Below are 23317 nucleotides of genomic sequence, written 5' to 3'. Positions count from 1 at the left end.
ATTGACTTTGCCAGCTATAACGCCTTTGCAGTTCCGGCAGTCAAACTCCACAACAAAGGCAGGCTCTCGGGTGGCTTGCTAACCCTGGTGGCCCCCCATATAAAATGTGAACACATTCTCTTGGCTATGCAAATTGCAAACTTTTAGCAACAAAGATAGAGCTGGAAAGCCAGGTCATGTTACTGGTCAATGTGTATATTCCTCCCACCTATACTGTCATAGCCAAGAATCATCAATGGGATCTCCTTGCACACGTGCTCAAGAATTTGGGCACCATTTGCCCCGATCTACCTATTGTCCTGACAGGGGATTTTAATGCCCGCCTAGGCCAAGGGAAGGAAGTATATACAAAAGCTTGGGAGATCTTGGACTCTACGGCTCTTCCTGGCTTCTGCTTGTGGGAACGAGAATCACGGGACTTAGAAATCAACCTGGCGGGCTTACGGCTCACCAAGCTGTCTACCACCAGAGCCTTGGTGTGGCACAATGGGCTGCCAGATTGGGAAGACTCTGAGAACTTTACCTTCCTCTCCCCACAAGGAAATAGTGTGGTAGACTATATTCTGGTCCCCACTAAATTGCTGCCCCATGCGATTTGAGTTCCAAATAGGCGATCCTATGCTTAGTGATCATCTCTCCCTTCAATGTAAATTTGTCCTTCCATCGAGAGTGCCATAAAATTTAATCAATCCACTCCTCCAGGTACCATGTCCTCAGTACATAAGGATTCGGATTAACGAGCATACTCTATCGTCTTTCCAAATCTTGATGTATTCTGATCGCGTGACTCACTTGATCTCGGTAGGGAGTGGTGAACTTTCTCCTGTAGCTAGAGTCGCTTGGTTTGAGGAGCTTATGGGCATCCTAATAACCGAACTGCCCCATTCTCACTTGCACAGTGCCCCAAGTTTTAAAATTACCCAAGGTTTTTTAAAATTACCCAAGGAAAAAGAGTCTGCCACTTTCCAAGGTAATAGAATCATAGAATTGTGGAGCTGGAAGGTACACCTAAGGGTCATCTAGTCCAACTCCCTGCAAGGAAGAGCCGCCTTACCCACGCCATATTTCTCAGTCAGCTCGATGAGCTTCATTTCCTCCTCCTCACTCCATTTGCCCTTCTTGATGTCACAGTGCAGGGCATGCAAATACCTGCAGCAATTGGGGGGGGGGGGAGAAAAAAAAGATGTTGCAGAATGATACACTCCTTCTGTCCTCAGGCCACTGCACCTCAACTCAGTCAATCTGTCAGTCTGAACCCTACCCTCTGGAGCAGCAGAAACAAGCTTGCTCCATCTTCCATGTGAGGGAAGGGAACACTGACCTGTCTCGGCACTGGATATCATTCCTGCCGGGCACCTCCATCCGAATCTTGTACCAGTCCTGTGCTCCGTATTTAGCAACAGCCTTCAGCAGCACCTGCGGGAGGGAGGACACACAAAAGCCGATTCTTCACATGACATTTATTATTATTGATTAAGCTTAGTGGTCGCTTGCTACCTAAAAGGTATTTGAGCAACTTGCGTTGAAAAACACAGAAATGCATTAGACGTGTAGTCTAAATAAGCACTAATGTCTCTCTTCTATGCTGGAGAGAGGTAGTGGTGGTGTAGTGGTTAGAGCCACACTTCCTAATGTGAGTGGTGGGATGACCTAGGGCAAGTGGGCAGACAACAGTGCTGGAAGTGTCAATGCCTATCTGTGGAGAGTAAAGCTGCTCTTTCCATGCCTGGCAGGGCTCTAAGTCAGTCTACCTTTTTTAGGAAAGTGTTTCCCATATTGTTTCCAGTATCACCTGTTCTGTTATCACTGGACTTGAGCCCACACAATAGTCTAAAATACAAAGACCTTGTACACTTTTTATTATTGATTAGTAGTATCTCAGCAATGGAAACAACCTACTGAAATCCTGTAGTGATGCTAGATGATGTTGCTCGATCAGAAAGCCTTACCCACCCAATCTCGGTGAGACTAGGCTCCCTTTCTGAATGAGACAGAAAATGCTTTTGCTCCACCTTCCATACAGGAATGCTTGTGGAGAGGATATTTAATTTAACATTTCTCCGATAAATTTGAAGGATATATAGTATTTGCTGTCTCTGAAGACCCATCAGTATATCTCTCTCATCCATCTCAGTATAAAGCACTTTCCCATATATTCCTATTTAATTCAGTCCTTTGTTCAGAACCTTGAGGACTAGTATCTAACTTTATGTTAAAGGGAAACGGCTATAGTTCAGTGACAGAGCACCTGACTGGCATGCAGAAGGTCCCAGGTTCAATCTCCAAGTAGGGCTGGGAAGCTGCTGCTGCCAGTCAGTGTGGGCAATACTGAGCTATAGGGACCAAATATCAGCTTATTAGGTTTACACTAATCCCCACCCCCAAAGGCAACAGGAAAGGGCCTTACAGCATCTTCCTCTGGAGTCCAGGCTCCTCGCTTCAAGTTGGGGTCCACTCTCTTGGTCCACCTATAGATCAGCTGGGCAGAGTCCCTGCCCTCCATATAATAGGCAACTGTAGATGAATAGAAGAGGGTGTCTCATTGGTTTCTCATTGCCATCAATTGAGCCTCATCAACTTGGGGAGCAGCCAACAATGCTCCAGTGGATCTCAGTGTTCAAACTGGGCTATCATAAGTGTTCAAGTGATCCCAGAGGTACACTGGACCTAAGCTGTTCAGGGTTTTGCAAAGTAATACAAGGTCATTGAACTTGGCTTGGTAGGAGATGGGCAGCCAATGTTTTAACAAGGGTGTTCCATGTTCTCAGCCAGAAGCTCCTGTCTTCAGTCTAGACACAGCATTATGCCCCAGCTGGAACTTCCAAGCCAGAACCAAGGGCAGCCCCACACAGAATACACTGAAGTAGTCCTTCCTCAAGGTTACAAACGCATGGACTACAGCACTCAGGCTATCCTCATCCAGGAACAGCTAGGCTACAGTCTTGACATGGAAAGCTATGAAAGAAGGGGAGGTACTGGCATTGTGAGGAGGAGGGTCTTTCCCCCAGGGACACTACTTACTTTTCCGGTATGGAATATGCTTCCCAACCCTCATTTCTTGGACCAGCTGCAGGAGTATCTGGTCCTCTTCTGGGCTCCACTCACTCTTCTTGAATTCCTTGTTGGAGGCCTGGAACTTCTGCAGGCATTGGAAAGCTGTGCGCTGTGTCTGGAGAGTACAGGAAAGCAAAGAGGAGGGGTGAGGAGAGGAAGCAAAAGTGTGAGGGGGAAGAGGAGGCACAGGTGGAGCAGCTGTCCATGTTAAGAGTTCCCCAAGTTGGCCTTCTCAGGGAGAAAGAGTCAGGTGCAAAAAGCACATTAAGAGGGCACTGCAGGAAAATAGGCCAAGCATCAACATAGAACTAGGGGCGCTCTTCCACTTGTGGAATGCCTTCCCCTCACAAAATTGCCAGGCACCAACCTTAAAAAGGTTACTTAACTCAAACTTTTAGCAACTGCTAACCTCCCCACTTAATTTCTAAAGGCCATTGTTTATGTTCTAAGATTAGTTCTTTGATCACTGATCTACTCCCTATCTGGATGCGTTGCCTTAATGCTTTGGGGGCAGGGGGGAATAGGATTCCACAGGAGGGCACTAATAGGCAAGGGGACAGCAGGGTGTGCAAATAACAATCAGACTAGTATCACTGGATCAACTGCATCAATTTTCTTGAATTAATTAAACTTAATAGCTTTAACTGGATTTTAAATGAATGTGCATTCAACTGGGACTGTTTTGAGCTTTATTGTGTATTATTCCTGGGTAGGCATAGCACAACACTATTCTGAATACAGTGGTACCTCAGGTTACAGACTCCGCTAACCCAGAAATAGTACCTTGGGTTAAGAACTTTGCTTCAGGATGAGAACAGAAATTGTGCTCCAGCAGCGGCAGCAGGAAGCCCCATTAACTAAAGTGGTACCTCAGGTTAAGAACAATTTCAGGTTAAGAACAGACCTCCAGAATGAATTAAGTTCTTAACCCGAGGTACCACTGTAATGCTTTTTACAAGGGTATGGTGGGGGGCACTGGGGATGTGTTTGTGGAACCAAGGGGATGGGGCCCTAAAATGTTTGGGAACCACTGCTCTAAATAAATAACAATGAATAATATTCGCACAGCAGCATCAGTGCCTTTCCCAGACTCCTTCCCACCCCTAGTCAAGAGCCCGATCCATGGGCCTCACCCCCAACTCCAGGGCGATGGCTTCCCAGTCCTGGCAGTTGTGCCTGGTGGCAATTTCCTTCATCTTTTCAACCTCCTCCTCATTCCACTCCCTCTTGCTGATGCTGGGGTGCTCGAAGTTCTGCCAGTACTTCCTCAACTCCTTCGCATTGCGGGTTCCTTCAAACTAGGGAGATGCGGGAGAGTAAAAGGGACCGCACAGCCTGCACCACGAATAAAAAGGCCACAGGCCACATGAAGCGCAAGGGGCCACCCTCCTTCCATAGCTGCCCCATCACAAACAATTTTTAAGCAATGAAGGGGAGCCCACCTCACCCCTGCCCACAACGACTCACATTTATGTTGGCGATCTTCTCCCAGTCGTGCTCATCCAACCTGTTCCCCAACAAAGATCCCTCCGGCAGTTGGCTAGACTCCGCAAGAGACAGAAGCGACATTTAGGGGAGAAACCAGCACCCAAGGGAGCAGGCTGAGCTGTGCTACTGCCCTCTTGCTCTCTCACCAAGCGCTGCAAGATGGGACCTTAACTCTCAGTTCTGGCACCCTCACAGGCCCAAATTCCCACTTGGTGGAGCCGCAGAAGAGGGCCGTACTGATGGCGGTTGTTCCCAGGCTATGGAACTCCCTTCCTAGAGAAACTAGACAAGATCTGCAACCTAGCTAAATACAAAGGCAGAATTCTTACATAATAACAATGATATCTAGTTAGGTTTAGGGATGATCACATGTGCTACAGTCACAACCAATCAGATGCCATGGTGGACTTTCTTGTAAGATGGTTGAAAAATTCTACTTGGTAATGGGAAATGTTTTATCACTCATTGGCATAAGTCTGGGGCACAGGTGATGGTGCTACTAAAGGTGTTGACTCATTAAAAGAATAATCCTTAACCCTTGTATATTTTGCCAATTTTTCTGCTTCAACAAACAGCATGCTTAGGCACAGGGAGTCATTTAGGGTCATTGCCATCTAGAGAATTTCAGCAGGCCTCATAAAATGGAAGGCAGGTAACATAAACAAATTTAATAATGTCCCTTGATAAATTTAATAATTTAATAATTTTCCTGGAGAAAATAGACAACATCCTTCCTTGTTGTTTTCCTGCTAGCAGGTGAAGATATTCTGACAGGCCTTTGCTAACTGACGGTTGGTTTTTTGTTTTTTTAAAAATGGAAGGGCTTTTAAATAATGCTGTGCTATTTTTACTGTTTGTGTTTCAAAAAATATGTTTTTTATATTGTTTTATTTCTATCTCAATTCAATTACATCTTGACAAATATATTTCATACGTTTTTCATTTTTAGTATTTTGCCTGTGTCATTTTAATTTATATAAGCCGTCTGGGGAAAAGACAGGATATAAATAATTATGAAAATAATAATTAGCAGGCTTCTTACTTGATATCTTCTATTTCCTGTGTTGTTTCCTGGATCTGCTTCCACAAAATCTGCCTCCCCATCTCATCCTCCAATTTATCCCGCTTCTCATTGAGATAGTCAAGCCTGGTCAGAAACATTTCCAAAACATTTAAGAGACATTCACATATGTGTAAAAAGAAGCATGCAACGAATGCACTGGGAACAATACTAGAAAATCTGGACACCAAACTTTGTATCTCTCAACCACGCCCTAAAACTCATGTCAAGTTCAATTTCAGTTCCTTTGCACACAGGTCAAAGCTAAGGAGTGTCTCAGATAAGGAAAATTCATTTTTAACCTAGAAACCTTGGGGTTTTGTGTTGCTACAAAGAAATGAGCATCAGCCTCAAAGTGCTGTGAATATTCACGAGGCAAATGCTATTTTTGTCAGAGACGAAAGCACAGCCCCACTGTGTCTGAACTATGAGGAAAGGCAAGATATAGATGACTCACAAATTAGCCACATTTAACCTGTGTGATTTCAACTTTACAAATCTAAAATTGCACAAATTAAATACACAGAAGGCAGAGAACTGAAAAGCTCTTTCCATGTCAGTTTTCCAGGTGCGGAAAGAACTCTTAAACTCTCAGATTTGCTTGCCAGGCTCTGGGAGACTATTGAGGGATCTCGCAGGAACTCAGACAGCCAGAGCCCAGGAAGCAAGGTGGAGAGCTTAAAGGCAGTTAAGCGCTGTCCAATGTTTTAAAATGGCCATTTCCCGGTTTTCAAAGGGTTGTTTTGTGCTATATGGGATTCCACCTTCATGTGATATCCCCAGAACGTAACCCCTCCATAAGCCACAAGTCAACTATCCAAACGTTTTTGAACAAATAAAGACAACTAAGAGGTAACAAGAATTGGAAAATCAAGACACTTCTGAGCTAGATGGAGCAAAGGCCCTGATTCAGCACAGAATACTTTGCTCTCCCAGCCCCACTTCTTTGGGAAAGGGGAGTGTTTTGTGGGAGCCCCCTTCTGTACTTACTTCAAGAGCTTGGGCTGAAGCAGGTGCTGCAATTGGTCACTCATGACAGACTGACGGAGCAGCAGCTTCTCTTGGCTTTTCCCTATGGAAGACCAAGGTGGGGGAGAGGTGTTACAGAAGGTCACCAAGTAGCGGGAAGGAAGGCCAGGAGCCCAAGGGGAGGTGAAGCCAAAGCCAACAAAAGGCAGAGCCTACTCTCTCTAGTCTGTCCCCATCTCTCTCTCAGTAGTGGCTGCGTTCCTCTTTGGGATTAGTGGGGTGGAAGACTGGGAGCCCAAGCCAATGAGAGGTGGAACCAACTCAATCTAGCTTTGCCCCCATCCTCCTCCTCCCAGCTGAGGGGGCAACACTGGGGCTGAGATGGGGAAGCTGGCGGGCGGGTCCATGATTGTAGGAGTATCTCCCCATTCTTATTCCATCCCTGAATTCATTTTGTGCAGCTAGAGCTTGACAGTCTGAAATCTGTGTGTGAGCTTTACTAAACCTTTCCTAATAGAACAGACAGACTCTTTTTAAGTAGAAATGTGCACACGACTGTGTACTGTTACAGCTCATAGCACAACTGAAAAGAATGGAAGGTAAACAGATAAGATACAACAATAAGAGAACAAAATACTAGCAGATCAGCCAATCATAGTAGTTACACTAAGTCCTGGGTCAAGAAGAGAACAAAGATATCAACATAGATAACTGAAAGCAGTTTTTCATTTAAAACATGTATCTACCGGCGTTTCTTTGGGGAACGTGGGTTAGGGAGCACCCTTTACAAATTCCTCCAACATTCTGTAGTTAGCAATAGAATGAGAAGTTTGGGTTGCACTGCTCAGAACAGCCAAACAATCTCTGAGAGGTTTAATAATGATGCCAACATGTTGTAACTGTTTAACTCTGAAGGGAAGAATTGCTGAAATTGTCTGATTGATTAAGTGGTCATCAGCTGTGTAGCTGAACACGTATAGAAGATGGTGTCTGACAGCATCCAAGGGCAGCCTCTTTATGATTTTTCAGAAGGCTAACCCTATGTATATTTGTATTAATAAGGCCTAATTTCTCACTTAAAGCCTGTGTCTACTGGCATTCCTTTGGGGAACTGTATATAAATTCTTCCAACATTCTGGTGTAAGTCATAGATGAGAAGGTTGGGGTGGGCAGGTGAAAAGAGCCAAAGGATCTATTGAGTGGTTTAAGAATGATGACAGTATGTTGGATGGAAAAAATTGTTGTAATCATTTGGTTATTTTGTAATTACATGTGTAGCTTAGCAGTGTACAATAGACTAGATTTAAGAGCATGGAAATCGCAGCCTGCTCCTAGTTTTTTCAGGAGACTGACTCCTACATACGTTTGGATCAATAAAGGCCTAATATTTATTTTTTTCACATTTAAAGTCTGTGTCTCTTTGGTGTTCCTTTGGGAACACCAACTGGGGCACACCCTTTATAAATTTATCCAACAACAGCACCCCACCCCAGACTGCTGTTATAAGGCAAGCAGGTGGGGGCTGACCAAGGACAGACTGAGGTTGGTGGGTCATTTGCCCCATTTCCCCAGTGGACTAGACGCCCTGCTGCTGATAGGAAAACTCCAACCATCATCATTCGCTCCCTTGACTTCTATTTGTTGGAAACAGAGAAGGAAGGTGGTGGGCTCTCTCCTTTGCTGGAGTTTTGAAAAGCTGGTTGGTCACCTGTCAGGGATTCTTGAGCTGCGATTCTGGCATTGCAGGGAATTGGGATAGATGACTCTTGGGGTGGGGGGGTGGCCCTCTTTTAACTCTACAATACCATGGTTCCAGAAACCAAGTAAGCTCATACTGAAGGTTTCAATCAATTCAAACCTAAAATAAGTATGTTGTGGTAGCCCCCCAAATCCCTCTTACATTTGATGGTGAGCAGCTCCGCAAAAGACTTGATGCCTTGTTTTGCTTTTTCCCTGGCGTCACTGTTGGCAGGAGGGCCCTAAAGAGGGAGAGGGGGAGAGGGAGAGAGAAAGGGCACTACAGATGTCACAGAAAAATACCACTTTGGTCCTCAATCTCTGTTGTCAGACAAGCCCCACTGGTGGTTTTCAAAAGTGTGCATAGTGTCAAAAGTATCTGCATGGGTCATGGGTTGCTCTGGATACGAACGGGATCCGTTCCGGAGCCCCGTTCGCATCCTGAAGTAAATGTAAGACGTGACTGTGCGTCTGCGCGTGCCGCATTTCGCTGCTTCCGTGCATGACGTCATTTTAGCGTCTGCGCATGTGCAAGTGGCAAAACTCGGAAGTAACGCGCCAGAGATCAGGGGCAATGAGGGGAAGTCCAGCAACAACTGGAAGGTCTCAAGTCAGTCCCCCTGCTATAAATGAGCTCATTGGTACCTGGTTAAAAACAAGTCCAGATGGCAAACAAAGAGCAGTATCAAGCATCAACCAGAATTTGGCCTCTTCATCTTCCAAGATGCATGGTGGTTAGAGCATTGGGCTAGGACCTGGAAGACCAGGCTGGAAGTCCCCCACTCAGTCATGAGACAATAGGTGATGTTTGTCCACTCCCTCACTCAGCCTAGCCTAGTTTGCAGGGCTGTTGCGGGGATTAAATGAAGACTATGAACTGGGACAGAGCAGGGTTCAAATGCCCAATCTGTCATGAAGTTCACTGGATGTGACCTTGGACTAGTCACTGTCTCTCAGACTAACCTACCTCACAGGGTTGTTGTGGGAATCACATGAGGACTAGGACCTGGTAGAGAGCAGGGTTCAAATCCTTACTCGTCCTTGAATCACACTGGGTGTGGCCTAGGGACAAGGACTGCCTTGGTCTCACATACCTCACAGAGTTGTTGTGAGGATAAAATGGAGAGGGGCAAGAAATGCATATGCCACCTTGAGCTCTTTGGAGAAATGGTGGGATATGAACGTAATCAATCAGTCAATCTTGCCATAAGACAAGGGGGCTGGAAACTAGGCAAGGAGACAGGGTTGTCCACCTCTATCCCCAGGAGGAAGAGAGGCCAGCAATGGATACTTACGAACCCTGACGTCATGTCCTTGAAGTACGGCTTCATGAAATGGCCCAGAAACAAATTTGCTGGCAAGGATTTGCTGTCGCTTGACTTAGTGCCTCTTGTCCCAGCCAGCTCCCATGTCAGCTTTTCCTGCAAGGCATTGAAAAGAGAGACAGAGAAGAAGAATAGAATTGTAGGGTTGAAAGTGCACCAAGGGTCATCGAGTCCAACCCCCTGCAATGCAAGAAATTTAGGGAAGCGGTTCTGAAACCTTTTGGGGCCACTACCCCCTTGGTTTCATAAACTCAACCCCACTGCCTCCTACCCTATAAAAAGAATTATTCGGAAGAGCAGCTTGCATGACCCGCTAAGGAAGATAGCACAGTAAGATTAAAAACAGTAACAATTGCACAATCATTCAAAATCCAATCAACTACTGAGTTTCATTAATTAACCCAAAAGATGAATGTGATTCAGTCATATTAGATATTCCATTAAAATATTTGTATGCATTCCTACTAGTGAAAATGTAAGGGAATTGATAGCATAAAATATTTATTTATAGCTACACACAGGTCTTGTTCACTGAACACAATGCGCTCCCTGGGTTTCCTGCAGACATCTGGTTGGCCACAGTGAGATGAGGGTGCTTGCCGAGTTGGACCATTGGCCTGATCCAGCAAGCTCTTAGGCACTTATTGTTTTGTTGTTTCTGTTTTAACTATTTATTATTGCTTTTATCTAGGGTTTTTTTTAATTGTGTGAGCTGCCCTGAGATATTTTGGTGAAGTGTGATATAAATTTAATAAATAAATAATAAATAAATAAAACTTAAATTCAGAGGCACAGCTGTGATGGCAGAGCATAGCCACCATTGAGAGCGTTCTGCTCCTCCATTAATTTGTCCAGACCTGTTTTAAAGCCATCACTGTCTCCTGCTGGAGAAAATTTAACTCTGTGCTGCAGTGAAGAAGTCACTTCTGTTATATTTCCTGAACTTTCCAGCATTCAACTTCCTTGGATGTCAACAAATTCCAGTGTTATGAGAGAGGAGTAAAACTCTTCTCATCCACTTGCTCCATGCACTGCAAATTTTATAAACTTCTATCATGTTGCCTCTTCCTCGCCTTTTTTCTAAACTACCTTTGCTCATAAGGGTGTCGCTTCATTCTCCCTTGATCATTTGGGTCACAATTTTCTGAAGTTTTTCCAACTCTGCAATGTTCTTTTTGAGGTGAGGTGACCAACCTTCCAAATCTGGCTGCACCACAGATTTGTATTACTATATTGGCAATTTTATTTTCAATCTGCTTTGTTCAGGCTACAACACAACTCCACAAACCCCCAGAGAGAGCTGAAACATTCCAGAGTATTCTTAAGGCAGCCCCACCACAACACTGACCTGCTGCTCTCTGTTCTGGGCCAGCCAGAGGGTGATCTCCTCAATCTTCTCCTGAATCACCTCCTGGTAAACCATGTTCATGTGCAGGCAGGTCTCCAGGGACTGAGGGAGATGGATGTCCACTTCACTCCCCACTCCAGCACCTTTCTCCCCATCGAGGTCTACCTCCTGATCCAGGAGGAGAAAAGGAAGAGTTGATCAGATGGCTGAAAAAAACAGACTTTAAAGAAGGTAGAGAGACGGGCAATTGATTTAGTTGGATGCATCAAGAGCATGGCCCTTGAAATTCCTACAGACAATATCACCTTCCTTTGCAAATGTCAAACATGTTTTCTCCTGAGGTTTCCGCAACCAGAGGGACCGCTTCTGCTCATACACACACGGCGAAACACTTCTGGGTTTGCCGTTTTCACAACCCAAAGCTTACGTTACCCGAGGGTAATGTACACTGAGGTGCTAGTGTATTGCTCAGTTACCAGAGGGGCTGGAATAAACTTGGTATATGTTATCACGTATAGTGGGAATGTAAGTTGGTGCAAGATTTAGGGAATTTGATTTTCATGGAAATAAATATACCAAAGACACTATGGCTTGTTGTGCAAAATTAAATTTTGTGAATTCCTCTGATGATGCCAATGTAGATATATTGGCAAAAGGTCTTAAATATGACCTTGGCAGCTCAAACTATCATGGCAACTCAATGGAAAACAGCCCCAAATCTTACACTGGGAGCTCAGTACCCCTGACTCTAGAAGATAGCTAGAATGAACAAAATTATGCCTAATCTGAAATACAGAACTAACTGCCAGACACGTTTTATATGATCTGGCATTCTTTTATGACATCTACACTTGCAAGACAACCTTCACTGAAAGCCTGGCAAATCTGGAACTAGATCTGATAATTTGATAACACTGATAGCCCTTTCTTGGATTTTGTTATTTTATCCCACATGCAACTAGACTTGGTCTACATGCCAGTTTTATAATTTTGCTTTGTCATCTGTTGTTATCTCTCTATACACTTTAATAACTGTACCAAATAAAAATACTATTTTCTTGCAGCATAGAATCATTGAATTAAAGTGTTGAAAGGGACCTTGAGGGTCATATAGTCTAACCCCCTGCAATGCAACTCATTCATCTTTTTTTTTGTTCCTGTGAAGCTTCTGCGAAAATGACTACACATACGCACACACATAGAGGGATATATGCTGTCATTTCTGCATTGCACAGGGCTGGACTAGATTACAGACACTCTGACTGTTCCTCACAAATAAACCAGCAGCAACAGCAACAGATGTATCCACACAACCCACCTCTGGATCTGAACGACAGCCAAGCATTTCTTCTAGCTATCAGCCAACCCTCCTGGTCCTTGTAACATCTGCAGTAGCATCCCATGAGGGAGAGGAGGAAGACTAAGAACTGCATTCACCCCTCAATGGTAATTGCAGTGAGTTTTTAAATAGTTTTTAAATGATTTTCTAGGGGAAGTTCTGGGTTTACGTAATTTTTCTTATAAGCATGAAGACCAAGAATGTAACATAAGATGCAAGTTACCTGTAAATAAATTATACGCAAGCCACTTTGGGAGCCTTTTTCACTGAAAGGCCCAGTGCCCTGCTTATGTATTTATTAAATATCCAATTAAATTTCTAGCCCACCCTTTCCTCCCAAAAAGCCCAGAGCTTGACACACATTTCATGTTTCTTCTCACAAGTGATCTCATGAGCAGAAAAGTGAACTGGAATTTAATAACAGCTTAGAGGGGCCTTAAAAACAGCTTAGAGGGGCCTAGATGGAACTTCCGCAAAGAAGGGCAAAGTCCTTTATCTACATGGAGACTAACTTTTTAACAACAACAAAAAAGGATGTGATCGTGTATGTAACATATAAACCTCCAAAACAGGAAGATATTATTTGAACCAGGTACTTGCCATGTTGTCATGAGTATCGGAATCATCATCATCAAGGTCATCTGACAGGAAAGGAAAAGAAATATTAGACAGAATACAGGCAAAGAAAGCAAAAATTTCAAACAGTCATGGCAGGAAGGCAGCCTAACTGTGACACTCTTGGTGTGTAGTGGTTAAGATAATGTACTAAGTAGGTTCACATCACAACTTGCTGGATAGCGTTAGAAAAGCCATAATGTGCTACACAGGGAAAATAACAACAGCATATCCTACAGGCTTGCTGTAAGGATTAATCAGATCATATTTGTCGGTAAGGCCCGTATTTAAAAACAAAGGTGAGTGCAAACTTAAGATGCATGTGAGAAGCACTCTGAGGGTTACTACCAGATAAACACTTATGATTGTAGACAGTGGACATTCTCGGGCTTATGTGGGGATTGAACCTGAGGCCTTCTGCATGAATGAAGATAAATGGCATGATGAAAAATTACATGATGAACAACTGTGGTGGTATTCTGGATGTATTTGAACTAAAATCCCACAAACTCTAATCAAGTAACAATCCCACCTCAAGCCCTGAGTCACTTAGGTCCAAGGTATCTCAGGGATCACCCAAACCTTTATAATATCCCAGCTGAATCACAGAGATCACCCGCAACAGCATTGTTAGTTGTTCCCTGAATTGGTGAGGCTCATTTGACAACAAGGAGTTTTGAGTGTCATCAATCGAGTCCTACGAAACTCTCTGCCACTAGAGATGTGGCAGCTGCTGAAAACTTTTCTATTCCACCAGGCCTACTACACAGGCAATTAAGACAACATCCTTCTACAATTATTATCTGATGCCTATCATTAATCTTTTATGGGTTTAATGTATGGTTTTTTTGTTATAAACCACTTTAATATACTTAATATATTACACTGTGGTCATAGAAATATTTTTATAAATAAATGTGGATTGTAGAAGACATAAGAAACACTCAACAAGCATTGCACCTTCAATGTCAGAGACCAACTCAGGACTAGAGCTTGAGACTTGGGACTCGATGCTTGCAACACTGGGGCCCAGGCTCCTTTCCAGCTCTTCAATCTCCCAACGGATTTTCTCTCTTTCTGCTTCTACATCCATCACTTATATCTGCTACCAAGAAGACAAAAAAAGAACTATAAATAAAAGATCAGATTCAAAAGAAACATTCATTAGCAGCGATTCCTGTATTCCAGGGGGCTGGACTAGATGGCCGATGGGGGTCTCTCCTAACTCTTGCAATTCTTTGGTTCTATGAATCTGTGCACACTTAGGTCCTCCTACACATTAAGCAGTACCAGAAACACTGATCTGCAATAGGAACATGAGAAGCTGCTTTATGCACGTTGCACGTCGTTGGGGGGGGGGGGGATTCAAGTTTCTGAAGGACTTGGCTTTCATTGTGGGCGGTACCCATAGCTCAGTGGTAGAACACTCAGGTTCAATCCCAGGTATGGAAGGCTCTCCAGTAGCACAGCTGAGAAAAGACCACAGAGAAATGCTGTAAATCAGAACAAATGCTACATGAATGCATGATTGTTAAGACTCAGGTGTCAATATACTAAGATTGTTAAGACTCAGGTGTCAATATAACTTTTACTTAACACAGGATTGTCAGAAGCTGCCAATTAATTATTATTTGGTGATAATTTGAGTTAATGTTATTATGTACTACTATATTCTACTGAATAAATTCTACTGAATATTAATTTTATATGTTGTTTATTTTAAAATCACATTTTTATTATGACTTACTTGTATTGTGTAATATTGTGTGTAATTTTGTTGTATTTTGTTGTTCTTCCAACTTGTAAACTGCCTTGTGTATAGCAATACAGAAAGGTGGTATACAAATTAAAAGTGGGGAAAAATGAAGTCAGACCACTAGCTCATCTATCCTAGTACAGTGGTGCCTCGCAAGACGAAATTAATCCGTTCCTCGAGTCTCTTCGTCTTGCGGTTTTTTCGTCTTGCGAAGCACGGCTATTAGCGGCTTAGCGGCTATACGGCTATTAATGGCTTAGCGGCTATTAACGGCTTAGCGGCTTTAAGAAAACAAGGAAACAAAGGAAACAAACTCGCAAGAACTCGCAAGACGTTTCGTCTTGCGAAGCAAGCCCATAGGGAAAATCGTCTAGCGAAGCGACGCAAAAACCGAAAAACCCTTTCTTCTTGCGCGTTTTTCGTTTTGCGAGGCATTCGTCTTGCGGGGCACCACTGTACTGACTACACTAACTGACAGCAGCTCTGTAGGTTTTCAAACAGTTTTTTTGCAGCCCTACACAGAGATGACAGAAACTGAAGTCTTTTGCTAGTATGTGTTGTAAATTTCCACTTTAAAGATTTCAGTTGTTATGGTTTGAATTTAAACACCAGCCTAAGAAGTTGCTTTTTGCTGAATCAGATCCTTGGTTCCTCTAGCTGAGTGCTGCCTGCATTGACTGGCAGCATCTCTATGTCAAGCTGCAGTGCAAGCCCCACAAAAACCTTCACGCTTTGCCCCTTTGCAATGGCAAGACATTGGCATCAGTCTGTCTCAAGAGAAAATAGATAGTGCCTCAAGGGATGAAGTCACACTGCTGCATTAGAAAGTGATCTCCTGGGGCACAAGCTTGGGCAGTGTGTATGGAAGCCCTGGGCTGCCCACATGACATGACCCCACTCTCAGTCTCACTGCTGTGGTTCAAAAGAAAGCAGAGCAATACAGTTGGCACCAACTTGGCTGCAAGAGTTGCCCAAAGGAGGAGTACACGGTGCAATACAACCGCCTTAGGGACTCCACTCCAAACTTGTGTACAGTTTACTCCTTAGCCTTTTATTCTCCCAAAAATATCCCACAAGACAGCAGAGGTTTAGGTTCAGTTTTCCTTCTCCTAGAGGGGCTGCCTTCCCAGGGGCAGATGAGCATTGTCTGCCACTCACTCCCCTCTACAGCATGTGCAGGAAATTGCCTTCTTGTCCATTTGACCCAATATTGGTCTCTTCTGCTCAACCCATGGTAACCTGTGTTCTCATGCAGAGGGTTTGAGTGCCATCGGCTACCCTAACCTGGTTTAGCACACCAGTCAAAGCCATTTATGGTGGGTAGCTACTGTTGTATGCTGCCATCTTCTAAGAGCCACAGGAGAGGTGTGAGTGCAGGGTAGGGACCAAAGGTGGGCAAATCACCCTAGAAGGAGCATGATGTGTCTCCTACTTGTTGCATACCCAGCACCCAATACACCACACAAGGACAAGAAAACCTGGATGATCAGAGGAGGTCTTAGCTGCACCAGCTAGGAAGGGGAGCCTCTGCCCACAGGCAGCTTGCACCAAGAGGCAAGCCCTCTACTCACCGCATTCTCACAAGCAGCATCTGCCCGGAGGGAGTAGCGAAAGACTGGGCTAGCAGGGCAGCAGGGGCGTCTGGGGGCCCCTTATGCTGAAGAGGGGAAGGACGCTAAACCCAAGCCGAGACACTCTGTAACCATCTCTGCCAATGAAGCCAGACAAGGCACTAGTCCACAGGGAGGTATTTGTTCCCTCTCGCAACCAAAGTTGTTCGTCCTGATCGCCTAAGAGGAGCTCTGACTAGCCACAGGCTGGCTAGTAAGGCTGGTCGTAGAAGAGCCACAAAAGACAGCAGTGAGAAGACCGGCGTGCTTGCCACCAAGGACCTGCCTAAACCGGAAGCAAAACAACCGTTCAGCCGTGACCCGCCCCTTCGCTCTGCCGGCAAAGCAATAGATGCCCGCTCGCGCATTGGCGCCGTAGCCAATGCCAGGGCAACAAGGAACGTACCACGTGCTCGCCTCTGCCTAATGACCGTGTGGCCTACTGAGTTTGAAAAAGGAAAAGGAAAGAGTACCGTAGCTTGGCCTGCAGCGCGAAGTTTGGTTGATAGGCGGAGAAGCCAGGCAAGCGCCAGTATCACGTGTGAATACTACAGCCAATTAGGAGAGCAGGTCGCTCTGACCCCTCCCCTCCTTCAGTAAAAGGTGTGTCTAAGGCACAGCAGCAGCAGATCCCGCCCCATATTCTCCCGCATGCGCAGTGGCAGGAAGAAACGGGGGGGGGGCTCCAGGTGGGAAGGAAGCGACTGCGCAGGCCACCTTCTCCCCACAATTATTATTATCATTATCATCATTTCATTTCTATACAGCTTTATATTTTTAAGAAGGTTTACAAGCTACATTAAAATATCAACTAAAACAACCCAGAATAAAACATTACCTGAGAAAGTCAAATATAACGTATACATTCAAAGCAACATAATTAACAGGAAACTAAAATATAAAGATTTCAAAATAAAACATTACAACAAATGAGGTTCAGTACATAATGTACATGTAATGTGTGACTCTTCAAAATGTATTAAGAGGTTGAGTTCCCTTTTTAATTGTTTCAATTGCTATTTAATTGTTAATTATGCTATTTTAATTATTCCTTAATCATTAACCAACTAATTTATTAACATATAATAAGGCAGTACCCCACCCCACTGGTTTTCTTTTAACAATGATTTTTATTATTTCATTATTTAAAATATCACTGCTCATTTCAAGAAGTGAGGTTACAGGAACCAGGCAGAGGGCCTTGTTGGTGCTGGCGCCCACCTTATGGAATGTCCTCCCATCAGATGTCAAGGAAATAAACAACTACCGTATTTTTCGCCCTATAAGACGAACTTTTTCCCCTCCAAAAATGAAGGGGAAATGTGTGTGCGTCCTATGGGGCGAATGCAGGCTTTCGCTGAAGCCTGGAGAGCGAGGGGGGTCGGTGCACACCGACCCCTCTCGTTCTCCAGGCTTCAGGAAGCTATCCGCTAGCCGTGGGAGACCCAGCTCTCCCAGGGCTAGCGGAGAGCTTGCCTGCACCCAGAAGCTTGGGGCGCGCTGAGCTTCGCACGCCCCAAGCTTCGGGATTAGCGTAGCCGTGGGAGAGCCGGGCGAAGTTGTGCGGCTCTCCCACGGCTAGCGGAGACCTTGCCGGCACCCAGAAGCTTAGGGCGCGCTGAACTCTGCACACCCCAAGCTTCGGTATTAGCGCAGCACTCCGCTAGCTGTGGGAGAGTCGCGCGAAGTCGCGCAGCTCTCCCACGACTAGCGGAGACCTTGCCAGCACCCAGAAGCTTGGGGCGCGCTGAGCTCCGCACGCCCCAAGCTTCGGGCTTAGCACAGCGCACCTGGGGGGGAGATAATTCCCCCCCTTTATTTCCCCCCAAAAAAACTAGGTGCGTCCTATGGGCCAGTGCGTCCTATGGGGCGAAAAATACGGCACCTGACTTTTAGAAGACATCTGAAAGCAGCCCTGTACGAGGTTTTTAATGTTTGTGGTTTTTTGTGTTTTAATATTCTGTTAGGAGCTGTCCAGAGTTGCTGGGGCAAACCAGTTAAATGAGTGGCATATAAATATTATTATTATTATTATTATTATTATTATTATTATTATTATTATTATTATACTATTATTACTATTGTCCTCCAAGGAGCCCAAGGTGATGCTGAAGTGGTGTCTCCACAGCCTTGTGAGGTAGGTCAGATTCAGAAAGTGAGGGAATGGTCCAGGGCTCCAAGGAAGCTTCCTTGGCACACTTTCTTTTTTGGCAAGGGGTGGTGGGAAGAATAATCTGACTCCTGGAATCCTCAGGCTAATAGAGAAGGCTTCTGCGACGGTTGGTGTCAACAATATGCCACAGAGTGGTCAAGATCTCTGCTTATTTTATTATTTTGATCTCTTAGCCAGTCACCCTCTTTTAATAATTTTAAAGTGCATATACATAGCAGGCCACACTCAACAGAAAACCAATCCTTCACCATTCAAAATTAGGAAATATTCTGTTAAAAAATACACACTTTATTTCATTACACAGAAGAATCTCAAAGCTATCTTGGCTGCCTTAATTAATTCATAAGCAAAAGGTCCTAGTGTGATAGGAATTTTGAGGTCTTGGATATATGGTAATGTTCATAACCACACGTACATAGATCAGCACAGGAAGACCGACCTAAAGCCATTTTGATTCCTAAACTGAGCAACTGTTTTCTCTGCAAGGTCAAAGTGGAAAAGCCTCCCCATTGTCTTTTCCTTCACAAATCCTGTCTTAAGGGTATGTCTGTGTTTGAATAGGGTGTGAGCCTGTGACTTGGCCCAGGAACTAAGTATTTATCACTACAAAAGAATGGCCAGGCTCCCCAGGCGATCCAATCAAGTAACCTGCCAGACAGGAGATAATCACTTTTCTGTGGTGTAGGTGTGATTTATCTGAGGGGAGGTCTTAGGTTACACCCATTCTGTGATGTATGTATGGTGTTTCTGGGGGTGGTCTTGATCTACAGGGTGGGAATTTCAAAAGTCTTTATAAGGCCTTGCATGCCATTTTTCTGGGTCCCTCCTCTCTCCTGCGGGTGAGGGGAGCACCCTGTTGCAACAGATCAATAAAGATCAAGCTTAATAGCTGCTTTGCTTCTCAATATTCTCAGGTTGGCCTCTGTTATTCTCTCCTACCAATAGGGAACCTATGTGTCAGGGAACTGCCATCGGAGAAACAGGAGGTGAAAGGGCTCACAGAGGCTGAGAGAGACTTATCCGCTGAGGAGGGAACCAGCAGGGGGAGAGGAAGAGCTCCAAGGGAAAGTGAGTCAGAGGGAGGGCTCAGAGACACTTCCAGCGAAAATAGCGGGGAGGTTTCAGGACCTCCCATAGGGACACCCACTCCTCGCCGGAAACTGTCACGCCGAGAGTCCAGAAGACGCGTTTCCGTTAAGGAACTTTTATGCTGGAAGAAGTTCTGTAAACGCCCACTGTCCGATTCTACGAGCGACTGATGGAGCCATGCTTAAGGAGCTCCGTCACAGACAGAGGTTTGTGGACTTAGCCAAACTCTGAGGGACTAGGACTTTATGCACAAGCAGCTCATCATCCCATCACAGCAATCGGACAGTCCCTGAAAGCAGCTTGTGCAGAGAGGCATCATGAGCAACCCAGCCAGAACCGGGGGAGCAGGAGGAGCTGGAGAGGGTCCAAGCCTGGAAGAAAGGTACCGGGTGTTGGAGGTCCAGCTAGCGCTGCAAACGGCGAGGCTAGAGGAAAGGAGGGCGCAGGATGCAGAAAAGGCAAAAGGCGCCCCACTAGCAAGAAAGATGCCAGGATTGGTGCAGAAGTTTGGGGGGGACCCCAGGAACTATCAAGCCTTTAGGACAGAGATGCAGTATGCTCTCAATCTGCAGTTTGACGACTTTCCCGACGAGGCATCGCGAGTGGCGTTTGTGGTTGGCCATCTCGAAGGGGGGGCGAGAGACTGGGTTAGACCCCTGATGGCAGGGAATAGTGAAATGCTGAAGGACACGAGGAAGTTTTTTCGTGCCATGGATTTGATGTTTTCCAGCGAGATTGAGCAGGGAGTGGTGCGCAGACAGTTGATGGCTTGTAAACAGGGGAGCCGATCGGTTCGTGAGTACTGGACTGAGTTTACCATGCTGATACATAAATTGGGGTGGGACCTATCGGCGGAACCCATTCAAATGCTTTTCGAAGAGGGGCTTTCTTCGGCGGTGAAAGACGAACTTTCCCGGGCGCCCAGGGCGGAGTCTATGGACCAGCTGACCAAATCAGCGCTGACCATTGGAGCGCGCCAGGAGGCGAGAGCCTTGGAGAAGCGGGAAGGGAAAGGAGAGCGTTGGAGGGATTTCCGCATTCCAGAGATTCCGGAGCCAAATTTCCCGCCAGGAGAGCCGATGGAAATTGGAACAGCGCGCGCGCGCGCAGTTTCAAATCCCAGTGAAGGGCGGAAGAAGGAGGGGAAGAGCACCAAGAAATGTTATCTCTGCCAGCAGCCAGGTCACTTTGCCAGAGTCTGCCCGCAAAGAAAGGAATGGCAAGGGATGGCGGGAGCTGTTGGGGGGAAGGAGGAGGGAGTCCAGGAGCAAGTAAAAGCCAACGCCTGGCTGCCACCGTCAGGGCACAGCAGCCAGGCCAAGGAGCAGTAAAAGTGCCCACGCCGGAACCTCCAAGACCAGCCCTAGTGATAGAGGTGTTGCTAGAGCTGGCAAACGGACACCCACTAAAGACAAAGGCGCTATTGGACTCAGGCAGCTCCTGTAATTTTATGAGTAAGGAGTTTGCAGCTGAACACCAGATACAGATACTCCCTTTAAGTAACCCCCTGCAGGTGACCACGATCAATGGGAGGGAGCTGTTGGAAGGAGAAGTTAGCCTACAGGCCGTCCCAATGGTTATGAGGGTGGCCAGGCACACCGAAAGGATAGCGTTCAATGTGGCCACCCTGGGAGGGGCTCCCGTTATTTTGGGAATGAGCTGGCTAGCGTTGCATGATCCGCTAGTGGGGTGGCATCAGAGAGTGGTCTCCTTTGGGTCAGCACATTGCCTGGAACACTGCAAAGAGGGAAAGGCGCCGGAAGGGGCAAAAGCCTTTCTAGCAGGGACGGAAGTAATGGACAAAGGGAAGGTGCCCAAACAATACGCTGACCTGAGCAAGGTCTTCAGCGAAAGGGAAGCAGATAAACTACCACCGCATAGAGCCTTTGACTGCCAAATCAACCTGGTCCCTGGGGCCCAGCTCCCAGTGGGCAAGCTGTACGCCATGTCAGACAGGGAAATGCAGGAGTTAAGGGAGTTTATTGATAAAAACCTGAAGAGAGGCTTCATCAGAGAGTCCAGAGCTGTGGGGGGCAGCCCAGTGTTTTTTGTGGACAAAAAACACACGGATAAACCCAGACTTGTAGTGGACTTTAGAGCCTTGAATGCAGTGTCAGAACCAGTGGCTTTCCCCATGCCCAGAATTGATGACATTTTGACCAGGGTGAGGAAGGGAAAGATATTCACTAAACTGGACCTGAGAGGGGCATACAACCTGATACGAATAAGGAAAGGGGATGAATGGAAAACCACCATGTTCACCCCTTTGGGGGCTTTTGAATATTTAGTTATGCCCTTCGGATTACAAGGAGGCTCAGCATGTTTTCAATCGTTCATGAACCACGTCCTGGGACCCTTGCTCTACAAGAATTGCGTGGCCTTCCTAGATGACGTGTTGATATATTCAGAGAATGAGGAACAGCATGTAAAGGATGTCAGGGAAGTGCTGAGCCAACTGCAAGCAAACCAGCTGTGGGTGAAATTGGAGAAGTGTCAGTTTCACACCAAGGAGGTGGAATTCCTGGGGTACCGCTTGTCAGACAAGGGATTAGCCATGGATCCAGGCAAGGTCCAGGCGGTGCTGGAATGGAAGACACCGAAAACGAAAAAGGATGTGCAAAGATTCTTAGGGTTTGGGAACTTTTACCGTAAGTTCATCAAGAACTTTGCCCACTTAACGGCTCCCATCACGGACTGTCTCAGCAGCAAGAAGAAATTTGTTTGGACGGCGGAGGCGGAGCAAGCATTTGAGGAATTGAAAAGGGCATTCGCTTCGGAAGAACAGCTCCTGCATGTGGATTTACAAAAACCAATGAGAGTGGAAACTGATGCATCAGACCGGGCGGTGGGGGCGGTGCTTCTTCAGCCGGGGAAGAATAAGTCGGAGTGGAGACCGTGTGCCTTCTTTTCGCGTAAGCTAAACAAATCCGAGAGGAACTACACCGTATATGACTGAGAACTACTCGCCATTCACGAAGCGTTCCGGAGATGGAGACATTTACTAATTGGTGCACAGCATAAGGTGCAAGTGTGTACGGACCACAAAAATTTGGAATATTGGAGAACGGCACGAGTGCTCAACCAACGACAAGTGAGGTGGGCCCAAGAGTTCTCCAAATTCCATTTTGAAATTTGCTATGTGCCAGGTCCAGAAAACGTCAGAGCGGACGCTCTCTCACGCAAACCTGAATATTTGGAGGGGGAGGGAGCACCTGAAGAGAGACATATCATCCCAGAGGACCGCTGGGTGTGTGGGGCGGCCTGGGTGGGGCAAAGGGAACTGGTAGAGGGAACGGTGAATGATGAATACGCCCAGAATAAGCTCAGAGGTTTAAGGAGAGAGGGAGAAGACCCCAGAGGTTTTGAAGAAAGAAACCTGGGTATTGTATTACAAAGGGGCACTTTATATACCCGAAGGCGAATTGAGGGGGAGAGTACTCAAACAGCTGCACGACAACCCCACAGCGGGGCATTTTGGGCAACACAAGACCATGTGGTTGGTGACCAGGGAATTTTGGTGGCCCAAGGTGAGGGAGGATGTACGGGAGTATGTAAGAGGGTGTGACCAATGCCAGAGAGCCAAAGGAGAAAGGCGGGCGCCGGCGGGGTTATTAGAACCGTTACCCACACCAGAACGACCGTGGGAGGCGGTATCGATAGATTTTATGACTGATCTGCCGAAATCCCAGGGGAAAACCGCCATACTGGTCGTAGTAGACCTGTTAACTAAGATGGGCCACTTTGTAGCTTGCTC

The 23317-nt window shown here is 45.9% G+C and overlaps 1 protein-coding gene across 1 annotated transcript in view; it reads right to left on the bottom strand.

The window, feature by feature from the left end:
- Window positions 1-16601, bottom strand: part of SNAPC4 (small nuclear RNA activating complex polypeptide 4) — a 31217-nt gene extending 14616 nt beyond the window's left edge. The window contains exons 1-14 of the mRNA XM_053373620.1: window positions 16263-16601; window positions 13896-14037; window positions 12921-12961; window positions 10982-11149; window positions 9604-9729; window positions 8472-8550; window positions 6593-6674; window positions 5585-5689; window positions 4522-4594; window positions 4188-4352; window positions 3022-3169; window positions 2408-2514; window positions 1322-1416; window positions 1055-1149 (exon numbers count right to left, since the gene is read on the bottom strand). Of these exons, the coding sequence (XP_053229595.1) occupies window positions 1055-1149; window positions 1322-1416; window positions 2408-2514; window positions 3022-3169; window positions 4188-4352; window positions 4522-4594; window positions 5585-5689; window positions 6593-6674; window positions 8472-8550; window positions 9604-9729; window positions 10982-11149; window positions 12921-12961; window positions 13896-14028 (1417 nt within the window). The 5' untranslated portion in view covers window positions 14029-14037; window positions 16263-16601. The remainder of the gene's footprint in view (window positions 1-1054; window positions 1150-1321; window positions 1417-2407; window positions 2515-3021; window positions 3170-4187; window positions 4353-4521; window positions 4595-5584; window positions 5690-6592; window positions 6675-8471; window positions 8551-9603; window positions 9730-10981; window positions 11150-12920; window positions 12962-13895; window positions 14038-16262) is intronic.
- Window positions 16602-23317: the final 6716 nt, after the last annotated feature.

This window comes from Podarcis raffonei, chromosome Z (genome assembly GCF_027172205.1).
Source record: "Podarcis raffonei isolate rPodRaf1 chromosome Z, rPodRaf1.pri, whole genome shotgun sequence".
NCBI classification, from domain to species: Eukaryota; Metazoa; Chordata; class Lepidosauria; order Squamata; family Lacertidae; genus Podarcis; species Podarcis raffonei.
Note: the sequence above shows the minus strand (reverse complement) of the source record. Positions and strands in the feature narration are given on the sequence as shown.